Source organism: Rhyacophila brunnea, unplaced genomic scaffold (genome assembly GCF_057557595.1).
Source record: "Rhyacophila brunnea isolate RB1 unplaced genomic scaffold, BYU_Rbru_1.0 scaffold_13, whole genome shotgun sequence".
NCBI classification, from domain to species: Eukaryota; Metazoa; Arthropoda; class Insecta; order Trichoptera; family Rhyacophilidae; genus Rhyacophila; species Rhyacophila brunnea.
In genome coordinates this window covers 173012-200222 of record NW_028232785.1, presented here as the reverse complement: position 1 = coordinate 200222, position 27211 = coordinate 173012, and the positions used below count along the sequence as shown (strand labels likewise).

At 38.9% G+C, this 27211-nt stretch overlaps 1 protein-coding gene across 1 annotated transcript; it reads right to left on the bottom strand.

The window, feature by feature from the left end:
• Positions 1 to 165: 165 nt before the first annotated feature.
• LOC147076055 (uncharacterized) lies at positions 166 to 25843 on the bottom strand. Its single transcript, XM_085941539.1, has 3 exons — positions 18593 to 25843; positions 18230 to 18542; positions 166 to 5629 (listed from the first exon to the last, which is right to left on the bottom strand). Exon 1 carries the CDS (start codon positions 20612 to 20614, stop codon positions 19214 to 19216), a length of 1401 nt encoding a protein of 466 aa, XP_085797665.1. The 5' UTR covers positions 20615 to 25843; the 3' UTR covers positions 166 to 5629; positions 18230 to 18542; positions 18593 to 19213.
• Between the last annotated feature and the right edge of the window lie 1368 nt (positions 25844 to 27211).

The following is a 27211-nucleotide window of genomic DNA, read 5'->3' as shown; positions in this document are numbered from 1 at the left end:
CAAGTAATTCTAAAAAATTTAATTTTTCAAATGAAACAAATCTATCGTTCATTTGCATTAAAATGTTATCGCAAACCTCCTTAAAAATGATTTTAAAATATTGCTCATCATTTAATTCATTTCTGCGACGTTTTTTTGGTGGTTCACAGAGGTTTTTATATTTATTATATAAATTACTAAAACTATTTTGGAAGTCGGTCTCTAACCATTTTTTAAATTCGTTAATTTTTTTAATGGAATAAGAAATGTTTACAGTTCTACTTTGAATAATTTTAAATAAAATATCCGTTCGGGCATAGATTTCGGAGAATATTCCTAAGTAAAAGTTAAATTCAAATTCTTTAAATTTACTATCATAAGCATCTGCAAAGGTTAAAGAATCTTCATCCCATTTAGAAGAATTATTCTGTATTGTCTCGAATGTCGTTATGAAATCAGATCTATTGTCATGTATTACATTAAGTATACGAGAGTGGTAGTGCCACCTGGTCGATGCAACACTTGGAAGACGGCGATCCATTATTTCATTGAGAAATGCACTTCTCTTTGTAGATGTATTAAAAAAACTCACTAACGCATTATATTAAGATTTCTGTCGACTTTCTCATTGTGTACTCTAGCAATTGCCTTTTGTTGTTTATCAACGGCAAATTCGATTCTAGTTTTACCAAAAGATTCCAGATTTACGATTGAATGTAAATGTTTTTCTGTAGTCACATGTTTTACCACTGAATTTGTCAAATTATTTAAATCACTTATACCAGAATAATTCCACGCAGACTTATCTGTGGCAAATAGCATACATGGCCAACAATATAGTTTATTTAATTGACAACTGCCAGTCAAAAACGAATATTTGTCATATAAATTGTTGTGGAAATGTCTAACATAAGTTTTTTTTGCTGTATGCAAATTTAAATGAACGGTTGATCTTCCAGCTTTGATAATTTCTGATTTTTGGTTAAACGTCAAACTTGAAAATGATATTTTTAAAATTTGATCTGTACTACAGCAATGACCAATTTCAGTTGGAAAACTAGACATTTTTACAAATAATTTGTATTTGAAGCACTGACGAATGACTTAGGGTACAAAAAAAGATAATCTATCCACATTCAGAATACAATAAATCACAGAATTGTCTCACAAAATAAAACTATACCACCATGTTTTGAACAACAATCTGACTGAATTAAAACGATATAAATTATGTTTGTCTATGACTGAACTAATCTAAATAATTATCACGAGATACAATTATTTGTTATTTTTAAAATCAATTAATAATTATATCTGATTGAACCCAATAGACATTATTTTTTTAAATCATCTTATTTATTTATTATTATTTAAAGCGGCAGGCATAGACAATAAACTTTGCAAAAAGAGTTGGAAGGCGGTCACTCGAACGCTTCCAAGACGTGATAAAATTTGTAGACTTGCTCGAAGACATGAGTCATATAAGGTATAGAAAACCATTTTCGATTATGAAGTCAATAATCGACAATCGTCATTCAAAGAAAAGCAACAGATGTCGTCACTCGCTTGTAATTTTTTGTTTGATTCTAAACTCGGCTAATTTACATAGTCTACATTCAAATTCACACAATAGATGACTCTTAATATTTTAAAATTTTCTATATATTTTTTTATTGCAATTTGAAATAAATACTTGAAGATATAGTTTTCTTAGAAGGTAGGCTTTAAATAATCGCTTAGTATGGAGCCTTCGCCACTGCTACCGATTCACACAAAAAGTGTTGCGTGACGTAAATATATTATTGGTATCTATGACGTTGGTATCCGAGTATAATAATTTTTATAAACCAAATATAATTGATATTTGTTATAATTGACAAAAAATTTGGTGTAAGTAGGTATAAAAGGTTTATACTATTAAATAAATAGGTACCTATGTGTTACACTTATGAGGTATAACAACTATAATTTAAAAAAAATTATTAAAATTATAACACTTTTAGCAGCTATAAAAGCACTTTAAATTTATTCTATTATAATCAGGTAATGATAAATTACGGCCCATCTCAGCCTTCTTGCCCTCAGAATATTTCTGATCTTTGGCTTGAAAGACTCATAAAGTTCGGCATTCTTACGAATGCGCCGCCACCCTTGGTCCTCTTTAATTGGTCTCAAGTATTCTTCGGAGAATTTTGTTTTCAAATACTTGGATAGCCTTTTCTTGTTTCTCCGTAATGCTCCAGGTTTCGCATCCGTAGAGAACTATGGGTTTTACGATCACATTGTATACCTGAAATTTCATTTTTCTGGACAGCAGTTTGGACCCAAATATGCTCTTCGATGCAAAGAACGCTCTATTTCCACTTTTCAGTCGGCAAGCAAGCTCTGTGTCAGATCATTTTTCTCAGAGATCCCAGTTCCTAAGTACCTAAATTGGGCTACTTTTTCAAATCGTATCGAAAACTATTGAAAAAGCCCGCCAATTTTGAAAATATATATTATTTAAAAATTGGATTATAAAATAACGCTCAATAATTATTATAGAAGTTATATATTTTTATTTTTCGTACTGACCAACTGGAAAACTGATAAGGTGTAGGATTTATATTACGAACACTGGCTTCTTATACTGCCAAAGAAATTTTCTAACGGATCCTGGTTCAAGTTGCGAATAGCTAAATATTTATGCCCCATAGCCTCCCACAATCCCATAATTTTATACAGCCTTCCACGGTTTGAACCCAGATTCGCAGTGATGGCACTGACACTGGGTTATTATGTTTGTTTACAAATCGCATTTTATTAATCATCTGGCTACGCTCAAACCAAAATTGTCTATGGAATGAAACTCTTCTGAATTTCGACGTTGGTTTCGGTGTTAATGAAGTTCCGTTCAGTGAATCAAAAAGGCCATCCCAAAACAACACATTCGTGGCGGTATATATAGCTTCTCTTTAGATGACTTGGCCGTTTGGCATTTTCGTCTCCGGAATCAAAATAAGAGGGGAAATCAGTAACCTATGTATGACTTCGCAACAGGTGAATTGAATCGGAAACCCGGCAGGGGTGGCATTTCAAGTCTGCCAAGAATGGAACTTTGCTTATAGAGTATAGACATACGTCACTGGGTTTATAATTTTGCTTCAGTTACCAAAACTATAGCGTGAATTATATTCGTTATAAATGGACGTCGCGACCAAAGATAGCCATTATCATACCAAACACCGTGGAGTGCTCGCGGACCTATCACAAGGCCATCGAGTTTAGCTACTTGGAACAGAAAAAAATAAACGAAGCTAGTGTAATGTTTTACCTATTTATTGAACGGTTCATAAGATAAATTGAATTGATACTCTTACGGAAGTACTCAATTTTTTGCGCAGCGGCCAACTCGCTGGGAATTATGGGAAATCCTGTTGGGAAATTTGTTAATTCAATATTCGAATTAGTTTAGGTAAAACACGGAACTTACATATGTAATGATTAATTCCATTTTGAGACAGCATTTGAAAATATGAATTGTATTAGACATCATTACCTTTTCTGGCACAGAATGCTAATTCACTACCAGCACTTGGCCACATGTCGACACCTTCATTTTATTCATTTTTGATGCATAAATGTGTGACTCATTTATATCTCTCTACTCATGATAGTCCCAAAATCGCCGACATTCAGTTGATCTATGGCCGGGAATATACGGGCAAATTCGTGTTGCTGCTGCCGGCAGTGGCAACTCGGAGATCCCCAATTTTTCATACAAAACTCATAACGGACGCACACACAGCAACTCACTGCTGCAGTCGACACGCTGCCCGAAACCGCCGAGTTGCGGCAGTTAATTTGTCGCCGCGTCAAAAATACACTCGGTATAGCAACTCAGCCCCTCCCACCTCTCTCACCGCCTGGCGCTAGTCATGCGCACTGTCATTCCAGTCCGAGTTTTTGCCAAATATGGATGACAATAATTTTGACACGGACGCTTTTATAAGTGACATAAAAAACTATGAGTGCATTTGGGATCTAAAATGTGAATCATAATATAGTGATAGGGTTGCTAAAAATAATGCTTGGACCAATTTATGTGCTAAATACTGAGAAGAGGGTGGTTATAGAATGTAGCTAAGAGAGGGATATTACCTTTACCTACGTCGGTCTTATAATTTAGGTGGTGCTCCTGCCGACCACGCTCTCTTATCCACCCCATTTGCCACCTTTCGGTGTAGAGCATGAGGTTCTCTTTCTCAAAGGGATTGGACTCGGGCGCTATTCAAAGCAGCTAAACCCACGCCGGGAAGCGTCTCCCATGGCGTGGATTCCCAGACTCATGGAGTCTGGAATGAGGATTGCATGTTTCACTGAACCTTTAAACGACCTCCATCCACCAGGATGGACACCAGCAAGCTTTTCTTTGTTAGGGAAACAGCTGCAAAAGACCATGTGTTTAGCGGGATTTTAGGTTAATAATTAAAAGATGATTTAAGTTTGATCGCTGTGAGTTGCAACATTTAATAGGAAAATACTAATTCAGCGACAGTTTACAAATAATTACAAAGAAATTAAATGGGACGGAGATCGTCACACGGGTATCTCCGTCGCCAGCAATAAACCTAAACCTTAATAAAACATGATGAGAACAAAGATAAGTATTTACACATATTTACATACATCCGTATGCGGTAGCATAACGGAGCTGATATAGTTCTCCTTGGTTTGTCCTTTCAACTTCAACATCTTCGGGTTCACGCCATTGGTAACTATACCGTAAACACTATTCACATTCGGCGCGTGCCCGGATAGCAAGTCGCCTGCCCGCCTCGGCAGGCAGCGTCCCCGACACGTGCGCTCAGTACAACGGTAGAAAGTAAAAGAGAGTGAGGAAGGGAAAACCGCCTCGCTCCCGCCCGCTGCTCCGCGTCTCCCCCCACCTAACTATTACGGCAGTCGTCCCTTCCGGCCAGTCGTTTATTCGTGACCGATGTTGCCAGTAGAGAAACTTCTTTATTAGATTCTCTATGTGACAGGTTTACTCGTTACAGGTTACACACAAATAGAACAAACAAAAATTAGGTCAGGTGTTACATACGTGCAATTGAAAAAGACACATCTAATTAAGACATGGACGTATGAGCTATACGTCAGGTGTGACATGAATCACAACACGGTAGTGACACATCAAATAACAAATGAGAATCTTATTACCATGAAGAAAAACTACATACTAATTTAATCCTATATAATGTGAACAGTATACGGCTTTATTTGAGAGTACTGGGCCGAAGGCGCCAGTGTGACAACCACTGGTTGAAGCTTTATAGATTTGGCTACCCAAAGCCGCTTCACAATCCTCGAATTAGGCCCTTTACAGAGAGTGGTACGTCTGCGGGTTTTATAGCTCAATTATTTTATTTAATTAAATACATTTTTTCTCTGTGTTCTATGAACTGAACACAGATGGCAATAGCATAAAAAAAAAAATTGTTTAATTTATATTCAAAGATTGTGGGTCGTCAAAAGCTGGCTAGCCAGACAGGTGCAGTTGTGTTGATGGTTAGATCAAACAAAGCCCTATATGTACGTGTATTTGGTTAGATGTGGCACCACAAAGCTCGCCAATCATATTACAATTACGGCCGGTGAAATGCTCTTTCTGCGGACGGGAGGAGCGGTTCTGTTCCGCGGAAATTAACCTGACATAATTAATTAATTTATTAGGATTAATTTGTCTGTGTGCAATAACGGAATGCGAAAAAAAAAATTTTAAAAAAAAGAAAGAAGGCCAAACACGGAAATCAATATATAGACACAAAAGGTTCGCGCTTTAGGTAATATGCCTCTATCCGATTTTTATAGATGGCAGTGCAGGTTCGGGAAAGCGATAATCGCCATTATTTCAAACCAAGAAAAAGAACGACATAGTAGAATTTAACACGACAATTAGTTACTTTACAATTCGCTTAACATATATTGTGGTACCACATGACATGGTGTTTTTGGTGACCGCCTCCCTTCGCATAGGTGCAGAACGTCTTATCTGTTCAGCGATGCCTCGCGCAGGTGACTGAGTTTGCCGCTACATGTATAGTATGTATGTATAATTGAGCCGTTGCCCGGAATAACGTTGTATCCAACAATATTCATTTTTTGAGAAAAATGGAAAAAACTAAACCAGTTATGTTTTGTTACATTTTATATTTTAAATACAATAAACATACAATTATTAAGAGTTTTGAATGTAAAGTGGCGAAGAAAGGCAATTAAATTTGGATTTATTACAAAAAAATATAGTAAATTAGTGGAAAAATGTTGTATATGAAAATTTCACATACAACATTATTCCGCAAAATGTATTTTATTCGTTCTGCTTCACTCAATAGTGCCTTCAAAAAGGCAGCATGCTCATCTAACATGAATTCACACATGTCATTGAGGTCTTTGAGCTTAGAATCATTTTCGTCTGCTTTCTGAACATAGCGTCCGACATTCGACTCTCAATACATGAGACGAGATGATGACTTTGTCCATTGTGATTCAGTAACCTGAATGCTAATTGAATATTTGTCTTGATATTAAAATCGAGAACACATCCCGGATATTTTTTTTTTTTTGGCACAAACGCGACATTGCAAAATAGAACTAGGAACGATTAAAAAAATTGAAACGGTATTAGATTAAGTTACAATATATAGAGCACTGCAATGCCAGCATTATTATCAAACAACATTTCCAATAACTATGGATAAATCAATTGAATACAATCGATGAACGTTCATCGTTAATCGTTTGATTATCGTGTTTTTTTATATTCGGTTGTGGCACGTCAATGTTTTTTTTAATTTCTTTTTTCATTATTATTGGTGGTTGAACTTGTAAATCTGTAACTTTAATTATTGGATTCATTACCACTTCACTTTGATCCAACGTAAAATTCAGTATACGATAACTTTTTGGTGGTAACAATGTGGTATTAAACATATTCCAACTTTTTTCAAGACTGTCAAAGTTTTCAGTGTCCATTTTATAATCTTTTTTTATTTCATTGTTAACTATATCAATAGACATAGAAGAATCTAACTGATCATATTAACTTTTAATTTCACTTTTCACTACATCAACACCTGACATCGAAACTTTATATTGGTTATCATCTTGATTTATTCCATTAGAAAAATTATTAATGTAATGGTGATCGTATTCACTTTTAATTTCACTTTTCACTACATCAACACCTGACATCGAAACTTTATATTGGTTATCATCTTGATTTATTCCATTAGAAAAATTATTAATGTTATGGTGATCGTATTCACTTTTAATTTCACTTTGCACTTCATCGATAGCTGACATCGAAGCTTTATATTGGTTATCATCTTGATTTATTCCATTAGAAATATTATTAATGTTATGGTGATCGTATTCACTTTTAATTTCACTTTGCACTTCATTGATAGCTGACATCGAAGATTTATGTTGGTTGCCATCAATTACAAATTCATTATTTAATAAATTGTGATTCACCCCTTTCTTTATTTGCTTATTCATATATCGAGTGCCTAAAGTCAGACAATGTTATCTACAAAAAAGTGTTTTTGTTTGTTTTTTTTGAGATAACGTTATTTTACATTTACGGCTAAATGATAGTCAAACAACGTTATGTCAATCTTTTCTAATTTCTTATTAAATCGGCAGTAAAGTTTAACGCTAATAACATAAGTTACCCTTGTTTTCATATTTTTTTAAAACTATCCCTATAAATTTTAACATCATCATAAGCAAAATAAATGTACAATACACAATAAATTATAAAATATTAACATTAGGTTTTAAATAAACATTTCCCTTGTTAAGTTACAAGAATCTAAAATAACGATTTTTGGCTCTCCTGTAAAGTTGCACTTTTGTAGATAGTGTTGTTTGACACTAAGCCCTCGATATGTATTTATACTTTTATTAATAATGTATTTTTTTTTTTAAATTTCTTGATATCGGAAAATAATAATGGTTTATTATATTTATCATCGATAGGTTCTACTCAAACCAAATCTTTTGCTTTTACCCGAAGTGTTTTTAACGCTGGATTCTGTGATTGATTTTTTGTAACAATCGCACAGTTAAGTGATGTAGGGACACTTTTAGTTTGATCTGATACAACAGAATTTTTTTCTGCAATATTATGAAGTTCATTAGGTAATTGCGTTATAGCCTCTTTTTCGACTGGTTTATGCACAATATTGTGATTGTTTTTTAATTCAATACTACCATGGCTAAATAGATATAGATAATTCGTTTAAACATCCGGATCTAGCTAAATACAAAACAATAAAGGCGGTACAACATGAGAATTTTATCCCTGTAGGATGACAGTACCTATTGTAACGTAGTAAAATTTTAACTACATCTACCATGGCCTAAAATAGATATAGATCGTACGCTTAACACATCCGGAATAGCTCAAATACAAAACAACGGTAAAAACATGAGGATCTCATCCCCGTAGGCTTTTAATACCTACAAACAGTAGGTCGTGGCTTCCACGTGGTCTTTTGGTTATAAATCTTCCAGTGTTCTGCTTTTAGGATTAAGAGAAATAGTCAATTAATTACAAATTATTATAGGGCGCCATCTTGCCTGACTCCTCTCCTGGCATATTACTATATAAGGAACAAATCAGGTCAAGAAAAATAATAAACTCATTTGAGGATGGTCCAAAATGGACACTAAGCAATTTATTGGTACTAGTAAAACAACGCGTTTACAAAAGTTACAAAATTAGGTCCGAAACCAATGCCAAAATCCCTAACCATACTACCAGAGTTACCGGGGGAAGGTTAATACAAATTTAAGAGATAGGAATCTAGTCCTTTAAACATAATTCGATACAATAAATACCGTAGAGTCTTGTCGCCATCTTGTTGACGGGCTCGCCGAGCAGCCCGTCCGAAGTACGTCCTTCCTTGCTCGTGTCTCACTATCAACTATCTTCAGAGTAAAGCTTGCTTGCTTAGGGTAATGTGCTTTTATATTTGGGCCACCTAGACGATTTTATAGTCTATCCCCTTTATATGTGGTGCCTATCGGGAGTGAAGCATGATTTGTGGTTGAAAGGACCCGGCCTCGGTGGCTTCGCGACCAGTCGAGACCAGGTTTGGGATCTGGGTGAGGGAATCTCTAGTAAGTATGTAATAAGAAAAGAAAGCAATCAACAAGGACCGCCGCCGCACAGGCCTCCAACATCTCCCCACCCCACGTCACGCTTCTGTCCGGTTCTGCGGATACCAGCATTCAGTCATGGGGTCTGGCGTTCGTCCAATCCGAATCCAGAGTCGGGGTCATCTTCTTCCGCACCAGCCGGTGCTCCCAAGAAGACTGAGAGAAGGCCAAAGCAAGATTGGCATCCACAATCGCATCTTTATCGTGTGTTACTTCGGGTCTTGCCCGTTTGCTCATCAAAATTTGAGCCGCAGAGGGGGGAAAAACTCCGGAGGTGAGCAAGCCCACGACCGGCCAAAAACCCCTCCGCTGTGGTTTTAATCTGTAGGGAGAAAAAGTACAAGAAAAAGAGTGCATAGAAGAAAAGAATGTAGGAAAGAGGATATTTATTTAGGGGAGGGGGGATTTATTAGAGGTACCCTCCTGGGTCGTCCGGCCATTAGAGGTACCCTCCTGGGTCGTCCGGCCATTAGAGGTACCCTCCTGGGTCGTCCGGCCATCCTGGCTGGTGGTCGGTCTGGGTTGAGTGGCAAGGGATCTGTAATCATAATAGAGAAGTACAAGAAGAAAAAGAATATACAAGTAGAGAGAGTGTGAGAAAAAAGGATATTTATTTATTTATTTAGGGGAGGGGGGAATTAGTAGAAGTACCCTCCTAGGTCGGTCAAATTGGTAGTGAGCGTGTATGTCGTACTGTAATAAGTCTTTGATTGTCGTGTTGGGATGGTTGTTGATGGAGCTGTAGAATTGCTTCGTGAGCTTGAGGATGTGGGTTTGGAGGGTTTCCAAGTTAAGATCGCTGTGAAGTGTTGTGTTCCTGACGAACCAGGGAGCGTTTGTAATTGCTCTGAGAGTTTTGTTCTGGGCGATTTGGAGTTTGTTGATATATTTTAGGCCGGCGAATGCCCAGACGGGGCACGCGTAGGTCATGAGAGGGCGAACGATAGCTGTGTATAATAGCAGCTTGCTGCGATAGGCAAGCTTGCTCCTATGTCCTATCATGGGTTTGAGCTTAGCTAAGACTATGTCGGCTTGGCGTCTTTTATCGCTAATGTGTTTGGAAAAATTGAGTGCTGTGTCTAGCGTAAGACCAAGATATTTGACCGTATTGGACCAAGGGATTTTAGTTTTATGCATTTTCAGGTCTGAATGTTTGCGCTTACTTTTACGTTTTTTGAAGTTGCGCTCGAAGCAAATGGCTTTACTTTTGTCTGCGTTTATTTTTATGCGCCACTTGTCGCACCAGGCGGAGACCTGGTCGGCCGACCTTTGGACCAATAAAGTAGCTCTATCCCTGTGCATCGATCTGGAGAGGATCGCTGTGTCGTCTGCATATTGTGCTATTATGCATGAATCTGCTGAGGTGTCTGTGGGGATTGGAATGTCTCTTGTGTAAAGGTTATACAGAGACGGGGCGAGCACGGATCCTTGTGGGACTCCGGCGCTTGTGGGTCTGATTGAGGATCTTTCTCCGAACAGTTTGACTGCGAAGTGTCTGTCGGTGATGAACGAGTGTAGGATTTTAATGATTGGTTGTTCGATTTCGGCCTCTGAGAGTTTAACTATGAGTCCTTCGACCCAAACTTTATCGAAAGCTTTAGCAATGTCTAAGAACAATCCAACTGTAGATTTATGGTGATTGAAGCCGTCTGTTATGTATTCCGTTACGCGCAGCAGTTGGTGGTTCGTAGCGTGACCGGCTCTGAACCCGTGCTGAACGTCTGGTATGATTTTCTTCTCATAGATAATGATTTGGAGTCTGGCATTTATTAGTCTTTCTAAGATCTTGCTCATCGTAGGGAGGAGACTGATCGGCCGATGATTTTCGGGGCGTGTGTGGTCCTTGCCGGGTTTTGGCAGGAGGATAATGTCCGCAAGTTTCCAGTCATCAGGAAAGTATTGCATCTCTAGGCAGGCATTGAAGATACCTGTTAAGGCAAGGATGCCTTTTTCTGGTAGATTCTTGAGGGTGAGATTACTAACCCCATCCTTGCCTGGCGCTGAACGATTTTTAAGTCGTGAGATTAAGTATTCAACCTCCTGAGTGGAGGTTGGGGTAATCGGAGTTGGTGGAGGGTCTATCCTATCGTGTATTATTGCGCAGGCCCTATCTTCAATTGATTTTAGGTGTCGTCTGGTGGACCTTTTAGATGTGTCTATGTCGTTGGGTCTAAATTGATTTTGGAGGCTGTCCGCAAATACCTCAAGTTTCTCCTCAGTCGTGAAGACCATTTTATTATGAGCTTTCAGAGGAGTAATAGGACATTTCTTTGTCCTCAAGGCTTTAGAGAGTTTCCAGAAGGGATCACTACCCTTTAGTAGCTCTGTGAGTTTGGCGTTCCAGGTCTCACTAGCGTGTTCCGCGTTTAGTTTTCTCACCTCCGTCCTTAGTTTTTTAAACTTTCGGAGGGAGGGCTGGTCGCCCAAGATTTGGGAGATTTTTCTTGCACGGTTTCTTGCCGTGATTTTGAGTCTGGTGGATTTTGGCATGTCCGGTCTGTGGTCATCAGTCTGACTGATCAAAGTTGAAGCGGATTTGACTGCCTCGTTTATAGAGGCCGTCAGGTCCTTTATTGCGGTGTCTATTTTAAGTGTTGATGAGAGATCTAACGGAATCGTGTGGTGTTCCTCCAAATGTATGGCAAAGTCTTCCCAGGATACTTTATATCTTTGGGAGTCTGGTGACGTAGCTAATGGGTCTAATGCATCCCCGAGATACATTAGGACCGGTTTGTGATCTGAGTTTAGTTCATCTACCGTACAAATGATGGGAATGAAATTGGTATTACGGATGATGGCAAAGTCGATAATACTAGGCATTCCTCTGTTCGCTGGGAACATAGTTGGAGACAGAGGTGCGACTATCACTGATTGGCTAGCTTGAATGAAATCGTATAGTAATACTCCACGAGCTGTTGACTTACGGTTGTTCCAAGCGGAGTGCTTGGCGTTGAAGTCTCCGGCTATGACTGTGGGAGTATTATTTGTGTCCAATAAGTTATCATAATCTGACCTGGTGGGTTTCAGTCTCGGTGGACAGTAGATAGCTGTGAATTTAACTAAGCCGTAATTCTTAGTGGTGACTAATATCGAGGTGGATTCTATAGCCGGACGAGTCGCGCGCGCGGGTGGCTCAGAGTGTATGGAACAGTGCTCGATATGTGATTTTACGATGATGGCTGTTCCGCCACCTCTAGTAAGTCTGTCGGTTCTGTGGATAGTATAGTTCGGTATGTTAATACGGTGCGAGGGTTTAAGCCATGTTTCATTGAGGAGAAGAATGTCAATGTCGTGCTCTTGCAGGAAGTGTCGGATTTCGTATTTGTCTTTGAGGAGTGAACCTCGAGTATTCCAGAACGCGGTCTGAAGTGATGTCGGTTTTATTTTACCGGCCATAGAGGGTTGGGCAGATTAGCTGTAGAGAGGAATGGACATCCTCCGTCAGGGCCTGCATCCTCTGGGACAGCATCAATAAGTGCTGTACCTGCGGATGATCCTGAGGGAGGGTGATGAAGTTTGGCGTGGAAGTTGGGGACTTTGGAACGGGGGCCTTTGTGGCAGCGGGATGAGTCTGGGGATGGGTGGCGCCGGACGCCTGGGAGGCCGCTCTCGCGGTCCAGGCGTTTGGACGCTGTACCGGCCGGCTCATTAGAGGTTGAGGCGGTTGGCGTCTGGGGAAGTTCTGGCTGCCGGGACGGCTTTGGCAGAGCTTGTAGTTGGCGGGATGAGGGCCCTGGCAGTTAGCACAGGTCGCTGGGCCCATCTCTCGTGTGTGCGCGCATGAAGAGGAGAGGTGGTCTCCTCCGCATTTTACGCACTTGGGAGGTGCATGGCAGTGCATGGCCGAGTGGTTGAAACCCTGGCATCGGTGGCACTGCCCGGCGGAGGATTTTCTGTTGAGGGGCTCTGTTTGGATGCGGACCTGGAAGAGTGAGGTGAGGTTGTAAACCTCCTTCCCTCTGTCCGTTTTCTCCACATTCAGGAGCACTAGGGGCATGGGGGTTCTGGATTGGCCCTTTTTCATCCTTTGGGCATTGATGACCGGGTAGTCGAGGATTTGGAGTTCCTCTAGGATTTCTGCCTCCGAAAAGTTTGTGCTTAGACCTCTGATTACGATTTTGTACGTTTTGTCGGACTGGAGCTCGTAGGTGTTGTATGAGGTTTTCTTGGATTGGAGGTGATTTTGGGCGTATCTGTACTCCTCCATTGTCGGGAATGTTACTTTCATGCCCCTGATGGTGTCGACTGCTTCAAGTATCGGCTTTCCTGCACGGAAAGCATCCGCTTGGAATGTTCTATATGCGGCCTTATCATGGATTATTATGGGGGGGACTTTTAGCGTCTTCTTGACGGTTGCCGGGGGGGGGATGGGCGGGAGCGAGCTGGCGCTGGTACTGGCGCTGGAGTTTGCACTCGAGAATCTGGCCGGAGATGCCGTAATGGGGGTTTGTAGTTGAGGATGAGGATGTTGAGGAGGAGCGAGCGTAGGGCTCGTGGGAGCCAAAGGCGAGCTTTTCGAGGAGCTCGAGGAGAGGCTCTTGCTGAGAGAGCGTGCCTTTTTCGGTCCTTTCTGGAGGTTGCCGGTGTGAAGGAGTCCTGTTTGTTTGGAGTGTAGTGGTTGGCCGGGAGGAGTGACTCTTCCTCTAAAATTGTCTCCAATTTATTAGGAGTCTGGCGGGTCTTATCCGGGAGGACCGTTTCTTGGAGGGAGGAGGATGAGGAGGCGGAGGTATAAGAGCGGCCGTCCTCTTCGTCCTCAGAGTCTGAGCTGAAGATGCTGTTGGGGATAATGGTTTTTTGGGAGTCGGGGACTTCTGGGGGTGCGGGTTGGCTGGTTCGTGAGGTGCTTCTCGTCTGTCGTCTTGATGTTGGAGATGTACCTGGGGGAGAAGTGGAGATGTCAGCGGGTGCGCATTGTTTGATAAAAGTTTGTAGTTTGTCCATGGTCTCTGCTTCGGCCGGTGAAACTTGAACATTCATAAGGAAGGCCAGTAATTGAGTGATCAACGAGGGTTGGGTTTTTGAATTTTGGTTATTCTTTTTGGCGGGAGCCATTTTAAGTAAATGCAAAGAGAGAAATATGAAAAAAAAAAAATAAAACTTAAAAATTAGTAAAAATTAAAGAAAAAAAAATTAAAAGAATTAAAAAATTAAAAATTTAGAATTAATTAAAAGTTTAGAATTAATTAAAAGTTTAGAATTAAAAATTGCGCAATCCAAATTTGTGCAATGTTTGTAGTAAGTAAAAAGTGAAGAAAAATAAAAATTAAATTAAATATTGCGCAATTAAGTTGTGCAGATTTTGAGTGGTGACAAGTCAATAAACCAGAATGAAACAAAAATAAGAAGTAAAGAAGATAAGGAAAAGAAAGAAAAGGAAAAGAAAAATTAAATAAAATTGAAAATTGAGAAAATTGCGCAATCCAATTTTGTGCAATGTTGTGGAAATTAGCTTGCTAATAAATGGCGCTAAGATGAGTTTAAAATTATTGCGCAATGTGGAGGCGCGGTAGGTAGGGGGGTCGGGGTAGGTAGGGGGGGAGGGTTGATAATAATATTAATATTGCGCAATTCAAATTGTGCAATTTGAGATTATTAAGGGGCGCGAAAATTAATTTAATTTAAAAGTTTACAAAAATTATTAAAATAAAAATATTGCGCAATGTTAATGCGTGGTAGGTAGGGGGGGAGAGTTATTATTATTGCGCAATCCAAGTCTGTGCAATAAGTAGAAAACAAATATTATTAAGGGCGCGAAAATTAATTTGAAAATATTGCGCAATGTTGTTGCACGGTGGGTAGGGGGGTCGGGGTAGGTAGGGGGGGAGGGTTGGATGGGTGGTTGGTAGGTATGGTGGAAGTTTTTTAGGTACTAGTTTAGGGGCTGAAAAAAGGGGCTGAGAAAGGGTCTCGTCGGCGAGCTGAGGTAAAAAGGTACGCGGCGTAAAAGGGTCAGACGGACTGAGCGAGTCTATTGTTATACGAGCAGGTAGGTGAAGCCTCTGTGCTTTTTGCGGTTTTGAAAAAATTTAACGTTAGTAGGTATTTAATTTATTCTATGTGAGCTGATGAATTTATAGTAAGATTGGTATGGGCAAGAGTGAAATTTAATTAAATAGAATAGACAGGGTGAAAGATTGCTTAGCTGCAGCCTCGTCTCCTGAGGCGCGGTGATCCGGTGGTCTCCCTGGGGCACTTGCGCTGGCTGGACCGAGCTGAACGGGGCCGCCGTCGATTTATGCGATCCGGGATAGCGACAACTCTGGTGAGATGAAGGTATACTCGGATCGCACACGACAAAAACACTGAACTGCACGGAACTGACAGCGCTGCACTCCACGGGTACACACGAAACACAACACTTTGGAGAACACGAAAGCGGTGGCCCGCGGCTAAGCACTTCACTGGGCGGTGGTTAGTAGGTAGGTATGTGATTGGGTGGGCGGGTAGGCGAGAGAGGCGCAATTCAGGTCTGGACACGTATGACGGGTCGATTCTCCACTATGAAGGCCCGGGCGAAGATTCTAGGTTGGTCGGCTGTCGGCGATTATCTTTAAAAAGACTGTTCAGCGGCAGGTAGATGGCTGCTAGAAATCCTCAGGCTGGCGATGATAGCGGCGAGTCGATGGTATCTGGATTCCGGTGCGATAACAGTACAGAATAATCTTTGCAGAATTAATTCAGTAGTGAAGGCTGAGATCGGAGCGGTTGCAGAGAGGTGTTGTCGGTACGTGTGTCAGACGAGAAGGTGGTGCAGAGTAAAGCGTACGCCTTTCAATCACGCGTAGCCAAGCTGCCAACTTAAAAAGTCTCTCCGCGCAGTATCGCCAATCTAACGACGTCTCAAAAATCCTCATCGAATGTTGCTAGTGTTTAAACGTATATTATACACAAGCCTGTGAATAATAACGTTACACTATATAATAGTAGGTCGTGGGTTACCACGTGGTCTTTTGGTTATAAATCTTCCAGGTTCCAGTACTTCGGATTAAGAAAATAATAAGTTAGTTATAGTATAAGAGGGCGCCATCTTGCCTGACTCCCCTCCTGGCATATTTCTATATACGGGACAAATCAGGACAAGAAAAATAATAAAACCTTTTAAGTACGTTCCAGAATGGACACTGCAAATTTATTGTAAACAGTACAGCAACAAGTTAACACACGCGGTTAAACCGCAACAATATAATAATCCAAGTTACAATTGGACTCGAACCAAATGCCCAATACCTATCAACAAAACTAGAGTTTTCTGTGGGGAGTTATTACCAAGTTTAAGCAAAACAGGAGTCTAATCCTCTAGTTAATCGATACAATAAATACCGGTTGAGAGTGTCCGCCATTTGTTGAAACCGCCGGGAGTCCGATTCCCGACACCTCATTCTAGACTGGACCTTCTGCGTTGCTCGCCGGATGTAGACTAACTAACTTCTCCACGCGCATGTAGTCGCCTACCCATGCGTGGGAGATACCAACTTAAAATCGTTCCACGCAGACTGCCATGTTAACAACGATAAACTTCCGAACATAATGTTGCCCTTAAAAATGTTCAAACGTATTTATTCTAAGGTACGGAATAAATTACGTTACAGTTTGTTGTGATATCTTCTCTTTAGGTAGTTTTACCAAAATTGACGTTTCTGATGTTATAGGAATATTTTTAGTTTGATTTGATACAACGGTATTTTTTTCTGCATGACTAGGTAATTGCGTTGTAGACTCCTTTTCATGTGGTTCATGCACAATATTGTGATTTTTTTTTAATTCAACATCCATTAAGGTTTGTTGTGATATATTCACTTTAGGTTGTTTAACCAAAAGAGATGTTACTGATGTATTTCTATTACAGTAAGCTCTGATCTTTTCCATTACAGTAATATCTGATTTTTTTTCTATTTCAATAAAATCTGAAATTTTTTCTATTTCTTTCCTTTGTAGATCATCGTCATTCGCCTTTTGTGTTTTAACATCATCTGTTATTTTTTGTGTTTCTAAAGATTTTTGTTTCATTAGCACACTAATATCACAATGGCAGTATGGATCACAATAAGAATCGATGTCATCTACGTCAAAATTGTCAAAATCATCCTCGATATCGTCTATTATCTTCGATATATCTGTATCATAAATAGTCTTCGATTTGTCGATAGCGTCTATTTTCTTCGATATGTATATATCTTCTATTATATTTGATGTATCTATATCATCAATAGTCTTCGATGTATCTATATCATCAATTGTCTTCGATGTATCTATATCATCAATAGTCTTAATAGTCTTCGATGTATCTATATCATCAATTGTCTTCGATGTGTCGGTATCATCTATTTTCTTCGATATGTATATATCTTCTATTATATTCGATGTATCTATATCATCAATTGTCTTCGATGTGTCGGTATCATCTATTTTCTTCGATATGTATATATCTTCTATTATATTCGATGTATCTATATCATCAATTGTCTTCGATGTGTCGGTATCATCTATTTTCTTCGATGTGTCAACCAAGGTTTTCGATGTATCAATTTCACTTAATGTTGGATTATAGTCAATATTTTGATTTATTTGATTTTCGATGTCTTGAAATGATGTTAATGGCACATACAATTGGGTTGTTTGATATTTATATAACTGTAAAAGTATTCTATTTATCAAATATGATTCTTGATTTCGTTGTTGTTTTGATTGGTTCATAGTACCACCTTGATCATTTAATTTTTTTGGTGCACTTAACAGTAGTGCTCGATAAGACAGCAATGTCTGAAAAAGGTTTTTTTACCAACAACTGACTTTCTCGGTAAAATTTATTTGGTTGATCGATTTCTTCCTCTAGTGTTATATCTTTTGTTATGTTTTCTATAACAGTAGGCTGAACAGACAACAGAGCACCTGATGTTGTCACTTCTTCAATAACCGATGTTGATTCGTATTCTAACAACGATTGAACAACAGCATTAATTGCAAGTTGTGATTCCATCTCAATTGTTTGTGTTGAAGCGTCAATTCGTTCACCACTTGATGTTATCGCTTTCCTCACAAGTGTTGTATATTTCAACAACGATAAAAGAATATCGTTTACATCCACTTGTATTTTTTTATGATTAGAAATCAATTTGTCACAAATCGTTGATGTAATTGACTTATTACTGCTGTTATTTTTTTCGTCAACACTTTCACATTACCCCCCCCCCCCCCAAAACAACATTAAAATGTAGTTTTTTCTTAAATGGGTACACTACTCATTTTTGCAAAATCACTTATTTTTCGTCAATTTCCTTAGAATTGGGCTCTTATCTTCAAAATAAGGTTCTTTTGTGATTTCAAATTATTTTTCAGGTTCCGGAGACCTCCTAATTTAAGGTCCTGGACCTGTAGCCCCTTTAGCCCTTTTTGTAAACACATCTGATGTCCGAACAGCCTGTATTATATTATAGACCTTGTAGGGCTAATCATCAATAAATAATAAACACATTTTGTCAGCGCCGAAAGCAAATTTTTTTCCCACGAATCAGTTCTTACAACTTTAAAAACTACATACCTACACGCAATATTATCTCAATAACATGAAACGGAACGCAATTTTCAAAGAATCCACGAGCCTTAACGCTGTCTTTCAGAATTTCACGAACAGGAACGGCGGTCCGGTGCGTTCCGGTCTATTTCGAGCCCTGGCAACAACACTTTCATTAACTACACAGCTTCTCCTTCAACATTCATTTTGGATATGCGTCGAGATTCGTTCGTAAACTCCAGCTCCCGCTGACACATTTGCTGCCAAGCACGGCAGCATAAATTGCCTTGGTCGGCAGCTCGTTTGCTTCCAGCAGCAGCAACACGAAGTTGCCCGTATATTCCCGGCTTATCTCGTATAAATTTACAATGTGTTTCCACGATGCATATCTATATGTATTACCATCAAAATACGTGAGATCTTTTGTCATCAAGTTATTTCTTATCCCTTTCAATAAATGAGGCACATCAAAAGGACAAACGACCTCTTTCCCTTTCATGATTTCTATTGTTATACCTGAAAATAGAAAGTATTCTGCTTAGAAATTTTTTTTTCAAATATATTATATACATCAAATAGAAATTGAGTTACATTATCTATTGAATTTAATTGAAAGTATAATAATTCTTCAATAATTTGAATAGATTCATTAATATTATAATAATATTCTTTAACGTCACTTCGTGCACACGCATATAGAGGATTACCTAGTAAAGTAAAATTGTAAATATCTGTTACTGACATTGTTAAAAAACCAAAACCATATTCCTGTAAAGTATTAGTAAAAAATATTTTTTTTCTGTTAAAATGTTTAAATTTAGATGTATAAAAACAGGAACTACCCAATACAGCTAATATGGGGCTGGTCGGGTGTTCCTGTAAGAATTTGAGGAGCTCATTGGTCTTTTCTCCTTTATTAAATTTGGTAGACTGCATATCTGAGCTGTGGCCATCTTGACTGTTTTCTCCACTTGCATCATTAATGGATCCACACTCGATGAGGTTATAAAAGTTAACCTCTTTGAGGCGTGTTTCCACCAAAGATTTTTCTCTATGCTGCACACCTCGCGGAACGGGAACACCTCCAACTTGATGACCATGTATCCAGTTTCGCCCATCGACTTCGCAGAGAACAAGTTGTCGTGGCTCCGTACACAAATACTCGATTGAATTGTAGAGCCACTCTCCTGTGAGAGTCGATGTCCAAACAACTTTTCTAGCGGATTTTCGTCTTCTGTCAAAAATGGACATTCTTGAACAGCTACAGTAGGAGTCTGAATAGGTGCAGTCGTGTATAACATGGTAGTGGTCTCCGTATCTGCTTCCTCGATGGAAGCAGACAATGAAGATTCCACCTCTGAACCCAATAACATTGAGTTTATTAATTGATTCTTTTCCTCCTCTGACATTATTAGCCGGGACAATGTCAGATATAACTCTCTGTCTCTTAGGAATGTCTCTAAATTTTCCCAAGACAAATTGTTTGTATTTTTCTTTGATAAAATTGTTTCTTTCAACACTTGTTTGATACTGTGGATTATTGTCTGTATCTTCATCTTGAAGGAGAGATTCCGTTGAGATATTGCCATCCGGATTAATTCCTGCAACCGTGTCAGTAATAGCGGTATATTTAGTTTGTCGGTCTATATAAGTTCTAGAATCAGTAGAGCCGAGTTTTCGTTTGCAGGTGGTAGATGATTGTCTAGAATTTGCTGAGTCTCCGAAAACTGAATTGACTTCTTCTGACGAGTCGTGTTCATATTCTCTCGACGTTGACGCTTCTTGTTCGTCGACAACGTAGGTATTGGTGGAGACGTTTCTACTTCCGTGAATATTAATTCTTCTTCTGCCATTGTATTGTAAAAATTCTTCAATTTCGTCGTATAGACTCTTTGAACTGTTCTCAGACATTGTACAAGAAATCAGACAAAGCAGCAGTGTCCGTTGAGCTTTGATCACATACCGTTGCGATTATTTTTAAACCTGTAAGATAATAAATGTAAGTCATGTTCTAATTGAGAATACACATTCTACTCCAAAATATAATTGAAAACGCAGAGCGAAAGCTCATTCAGAATGCATACAAATGAATTATTTTTGTATTGAGTTGCTATGAATGTGTAGGAATAATTAATTGATAAAATGTTATATTTGTTCAGGTCTATAAAATAAATATACAAAGTTCAAACCTGTGGAATCCAATGTTTTATAAACTTCTGTAATACACTGAACTAACTGGTTAGGCTTGGTAGCGGATTGGCAATAATAATATGCGATTGGCTGCTTTGAATGACCAACCAAACTCCGTATCATGAAGACCAGGACATGGTCCGCAATTCTGTTATTACGCTGACGTCCAAAGTCCTCTGAACCTTCGATTGAGTCACTTTTTTTTATTATAATCTAAGTGTGATTCTAGGCTCATTTCTCAAATATTTACGGCGGCCCTTTAATTTGCTGGCAATGGATTTTAATCGTGAAATGACTATATCTGATGTACTGATAGAAATAGGGATGCTAGATAATAATGTCTGCAAAGTACGAACCGAAGGCAATCTAAAAAGTTTTGAGAGATATTTATAAGCTCTTCCACTTTGCTTAAAGAGGGAAAGTGCTAAAACTTTATCATTCTTTGTAAAACGCCGACCTTTTAGTTTTACGTTACACGACTTTAATTGAAGTTAAAAAAATAATTGTTGTATTGTTGTTGATCCTTTAGTGACTCGAACGAAGGTCAATGAGTTCGCAAACTTTTTTGCTCCTATTAGTCTATGCTGAAAGTTGGCCTTGTTTCTTTGCCGGATATACTTTTTCAAGTCCCAAGCATTTCCGGCGATACCTTTTTGCCACGGGTGTTCGGGGAATGGGAATATTCTCCAATATGGTGCTCCAGGTGTACGATCTGCAAAACACAAAATACAAATAGTGAAAACATATAGATATTCACGAAATTAATATACTATTTTGCAACACATATTGTCATAATGCTTGTAACATATCAACTTCCCTTTAACGTAAGAATACGTATGAGGGTAAATAGGTAATATGTTTAACATCCGGTATCTAGCTCAATACAAAACTCTTAACGGTACAGCATGGAGATTCCATCTCTGTAGGATTACCATGCCTACAAAATAGAAAGTCGTGGATTACCATTTGTCGGTTGGTTATAATTCCTCCAGGTCCAGCACTTCGGATTGAAGATAGTTAAAATAATTACAGTATCAAAGGGCGCCACTTAACCTGACTCCTCTCCTGTCATATTACAACAAACGGGACATTATCAGGTCAAGAAAAATAATACGATCTTTAGAAAAATGTTCCAAGATGGACTCGGAAACAATGTTTATTGGAAACAGTAAGACAAAGCATACACGAGAAGCTACAGTACAAAAGTTATAATTTAGACACGAACCAATTACCAGAATGACTATCCACACACCAGAGTAACCGGGAGGTGGTTATTACAAATTTCAGAACAAATGAATCTAGACCTGGGAACAACAGATACAATAAATACCGTGATAAATGCCGCCATCTTGCTGGCTAGCCGGCCGAGCGGCCCGCCCGATAACGTCTTTCCTTGCTCGCGTTCCACACTTGACTAGCCGAAACTTCATGGCGATGCTCGCCTCTGCAGCCAATCCGCAGGCAAGCTGCCAACTTAAAAATGTGTCCGCGCAGTACTGCCATTTCACGATCGCCTCTCAATTCTCAATGGAATTGCCAGTGTTTGAGAACGTATTATCCACGAGACGGGGAATAATAACGTTACATGCTATAGAGTATATAGGTTCTTCAGTGGAATGTACAATACTGTTTTATTTGTAAATTCTAGCTCCTCTAATTTTATTATTTTGGTATAAGGGGAACGTACACAGAGTTCATTGCAGTTTCTAATGTGGGATTAATTTATTAAGCTAGTAGAATTAGGTATATATTTAAATGTTTGAGTTTATCACCTTTAAGTAGGCATTCGTAATGGACTGCGAGGGATCCTAACGTCAGTAATGGAAGCCGTTTTTAAAGGGCTTCAATCAGGTCAAAATTTAATGCAATTGTATGAGTGTTGGCACCACCCTCTTCATTCAGACTGATGTCAGAATCACTATCTGATAGTATGGGTGCCAGGTTTTGAGATGGACATACCCCACGTTTCAGACCGTTTCCTGAGAAGTTTGTTGGAAGAAAATGAATTCTGCATACTCCCACCGTTGACGGTGGTTTGTCGTAAGTTTTCTATTCGCGATTAAACGGATCCGTTGCTGTCGTTCATGATCTGCCTTTGGTAGAATGTAACAAGGCACACCCTTCACCTCACAGCCAGGCACCCAACAACTTCGAGGCATCTGAAAATTCTGGAATGACAATAGGATCTTCATGTTTGGTAACCTGTAATTGGTTTGAAGTACACTTTTCATGGACTATTTTTTTTATCACATAACATAACGAATAAAAGAGAATGATTACATAATTTATTGACATGCTTTAAAACGACAGTTACGTATGATAACTCAATGAATTATTTTGATTTAGTGAACTAATGCCTGATTGATTTCTTAATATTAAGATAACAATTACTGGCTATCGTTTTTATATCAGGATCAAATTAATATAAGACGTATAAGAGAATATAAGACGATGTTTCGTATTTGTAAGAATAGAATGTCAGTCTGGAAGTCTATTGGTTTATATTGGTAAAATTATTACAATAGTCGTATGCCAAACGGTTTGTCATTAAGTATAATGAACACAATGCCAAAATACATACCGATATAATATTAATTCTGGGCAGTCGAATACTATAATCACAGATAACTATAATAAAACAATTTAATTGATTGTATTGATAATATGTACATATCATAAGTTTCTTTAGAGCTGGAATAGTGAAATACGTATCTTATCTTGGTGACTGGCATAATAACTGCTTCATATTAAAATGCATTCTTTATATACTCTGCAACAGAAGGAGAGGGGATGTCGAACATGAGACGGTAAAGATTTCCAAACCACATTATGCCTCCGCCGCCTTGCGGGGTCTATGACCTAGGGAGGGGGGTATAAACTACATTTATGGCATTTCATGACATGGGCAAAGTCGAAGCCAGATGGGAACAATTTTATGTTAATTTAGCCATCTATGAGCTGTACCTTGTACTATAGGCTGATTAGCGGGTATAATTTTTGTATGGCTCTTTCACCCCCCTGGCGCACACTCAGTGGTGATTAAGTATGTAATTTACAGTCGTACATTGATAACACGCTTCAATCTAATTACAATGTTCAATACTTTTATTTTTTCAGTACACATACCTTTTCACAGATGGCAGTGTGTATAAAAGGGCAGACCTTAATAATTAATTTAATCAGTTCTTCAGATGTGCGTTGGCAAGACACTCGTCGAATGGTAATATCTTACGATTAGCCCTGTGCGGTTACGCTGTTTCTCACGATGTTATGGATTAATTCACGGAACGTGTCTATTGAAAATTCTCCACCTGACAGCGACGGCCTATGAATAATTTACAGTTTCCACTCTTGACTGTCACAATATGCACTTGACAAAATCTGAATTCTGTCAAAGCTGCAAGTAGTACATCGGTAAGCGCGCATAGATGCCGTTGTCTAATCTAATATATTACAGATCCAATTTATTACCGTTTTTAAGTAAACCGATCATCCGACATGCGGTCGTCGACCCAACATTAATATTTAAAATCTCCGGATATATTGTTACGTTACGTTGGGTATTCATATTTTGAGGGGCGCCTGAGCATTTGCTCTTATCCCTTCATCTGTGGTGAAATTTTGAAGGATTTTACTGTATGTGATTTTAATTCGGCTCTTGAGGGCCGGGGAGGGTTTGGTTTCCCTCTATAGCAAGAGTATGATGTCAGCAATTTACCAGGCATTCCAGTTATGATGCTGGCGTTTATCATGGCTTTATTCATCTTCACCTGAATATTAGAAAGAAAAATCAGTTGAATATTCAACACGACAAACATCAAAGATGAAGACAACTTTTTTGTTTGGCAGAACCCTTTGAACATTTTCTAGAATCTCGAGGAACCCTGACCTGGCCGACACATATTAAAGGTTCAGAGAAGGTATTGCTGCTTGTTAGTGCTTCTATTCCTTTTTCTGGGAGCCGTTTTAGGGTAAGGTTACTTATCCTGTCGTTACCAGGCGCTTTGCGATTTTTAAGTCGCTTGACTAGGAGTTCTATTTCGTCTGCAGCGGCGACCTTAGCGCGCGGGACGGGACTCTAGCGACTTGTGGCCGGGCCCATGATTGGGTTATGCTTACAAACTGCAGTGTGATGGTTTTGTCCACATTTGAGGCATTTTGAGGGTGCGTGGCAGTTGCGGCCCGAGTGGCCGAACTGTTGAAGTTGTGGCACTGTTCTGTTTCAGCTTTTTCCCCTCAGGCTTAAACTTATTCCTGATCTACACTCGCCTCGGCAGAATCACTCGGTCCTGGCAAATCTGCATCATATGAAATTGTGTTGAATTCGTCTCAGCCAAAACTTTAAAGATTGAGTTCAAAGAGCCTTTGCACTAAACCACTTGTTTACATCACACGGATTATGTCATTTATCTGTACAGTTACTGCGAGACTGAATTGAATCAGACGTGTACCGACCGAAATGTAATTTATTACTATTCTTTAATTGTGGTCTCATACAGTAATGCCACGCACGGTCAGTTTATCGATAGTCATCTCGCTCAATCGAAGCTCATCAAAGAAAGTAAATATATAAAAAATATTTCACAATTTAAAATCCACATTTTAATGTTTTCAACGCAACAACTATTTGTGATAAATGCAATAAAAATGTCATGTGCAGATTTTTGTGCTTCAATATCTGGCGTTTCTTGTACTTTAATATCATCTAGCGTTTTTATATCGGCTTCAGATATTTTTGATGTATCACCTCAATTGCTCCTTCCATACTAAAAACCTACTGCAGTGAATCGAAAATTTGGAAAAATACATTTGACATAGCTAATAATATGCACCCTACCCTTTCTCTTTTCAAAATCTCTGTTTATGTGTCATATTCCTAAAATGTCCCAACATGGGTTGAAATTTTATATTGTAAAATAAAATTTTGTTTTTTATAAAATAAATAATTATCTGAAATTTTGTTTTTAATTATTTTTACTGTATTTATGTGACAATTTGATTGATTCTTAGGCCTGCAATATGCAACAATTATTCTCTCTCAGGTGACGCAAGTTCAGAACGCGTAGATCGCGGGTTCGAATCCCTCAAATCGATCGAATAATGAACCGATCTTAATGGAACAATGGATTCTGTCAAGCTGCGATCGGCGGCTCGCAATGAGACAGCTCAAGATTCCGGCTCGGCGGAAGAACGGAGAAGGAACGCTGAGGAAGTAGAAGGTGGGTAAGGACAACGCTTCAAAACTGTCACGATCCTCCGCCACATTGGCATAAAAAAATACTATTAAACACATTAAAGATAAATATACAATAAAACTTGGGACGTTATCGTTTACACTACAACAGATGGGCGGCCCTGATGACAGAGTGATGATGTACATCGGTAGAAGTAAAACCATCACCTCACCGAGAATCGAATCCTTACGCACCGCTCTGTATAACAATCACCACATTTTCTTTCATGTTACAATAATTCTCGGCTTAACTACACAGAATTGCTAATTCTACAATATCAAGATGTTTGTATTGACAGCTGTTATGTGTTATGAACCTCTCTGAATATGAGAAGATATGTTTATACAAAATCATCAATGAAGGCCTCCGCCCATGCCCCCCACAAAGGGGGGGCTGGCAGGGCTCTAGCCTGGGGGCCCGGGCTCAGGAAGGGCGTGGCGAGTCGGATCAGATAAATAATATAAACACATCACAAATTCTTTCTAATAGTAAAAAAGTCACCTGTGGCGCTATTATTATTTAAAATTATGTGGTAGTAGGACTTACTTTTTAATCGATACCACAACTCCATAATTTAAATGGATGTATTAAAATATACACATTAATATTATCGCGTACTGTAGAGTGTCACACTGCCTTTATCTTTAGCGATAGGTATGGAGGCCCGCCAAAGATCCTAGCCTGGGGGCCCGCTTTAGGATGTGGGGACCATGCCTCCGCCAGTCTTCGATGTGGTGATTCCCAAACGGGTTTCACGAGCTCCGCCGAACTCTCCTGCCTGAGCCAAACCACAAAAGTGCGGGGTTAGGCTGCGGAGATTAAACAGAAATGGAGCAGACTATACTTTGTCAGTCATTTTTATTTGTTTTCATTGAACTGAGACAGGGAGACCTGCTTAACCGAACCGCAATAGATAAAAATATTCTTCTATCTACAAAATAACCCTAAAATTATATATAATTTTATAGGTAGAAGAATATTTTTTGATTATCATCTATTATGGTTTGGTAAGACAGGGTTTGATGAATTCAAAAAAACTAACAAACACCGCTTACAATATGTAGTCTTAAATCAACGAAAACAG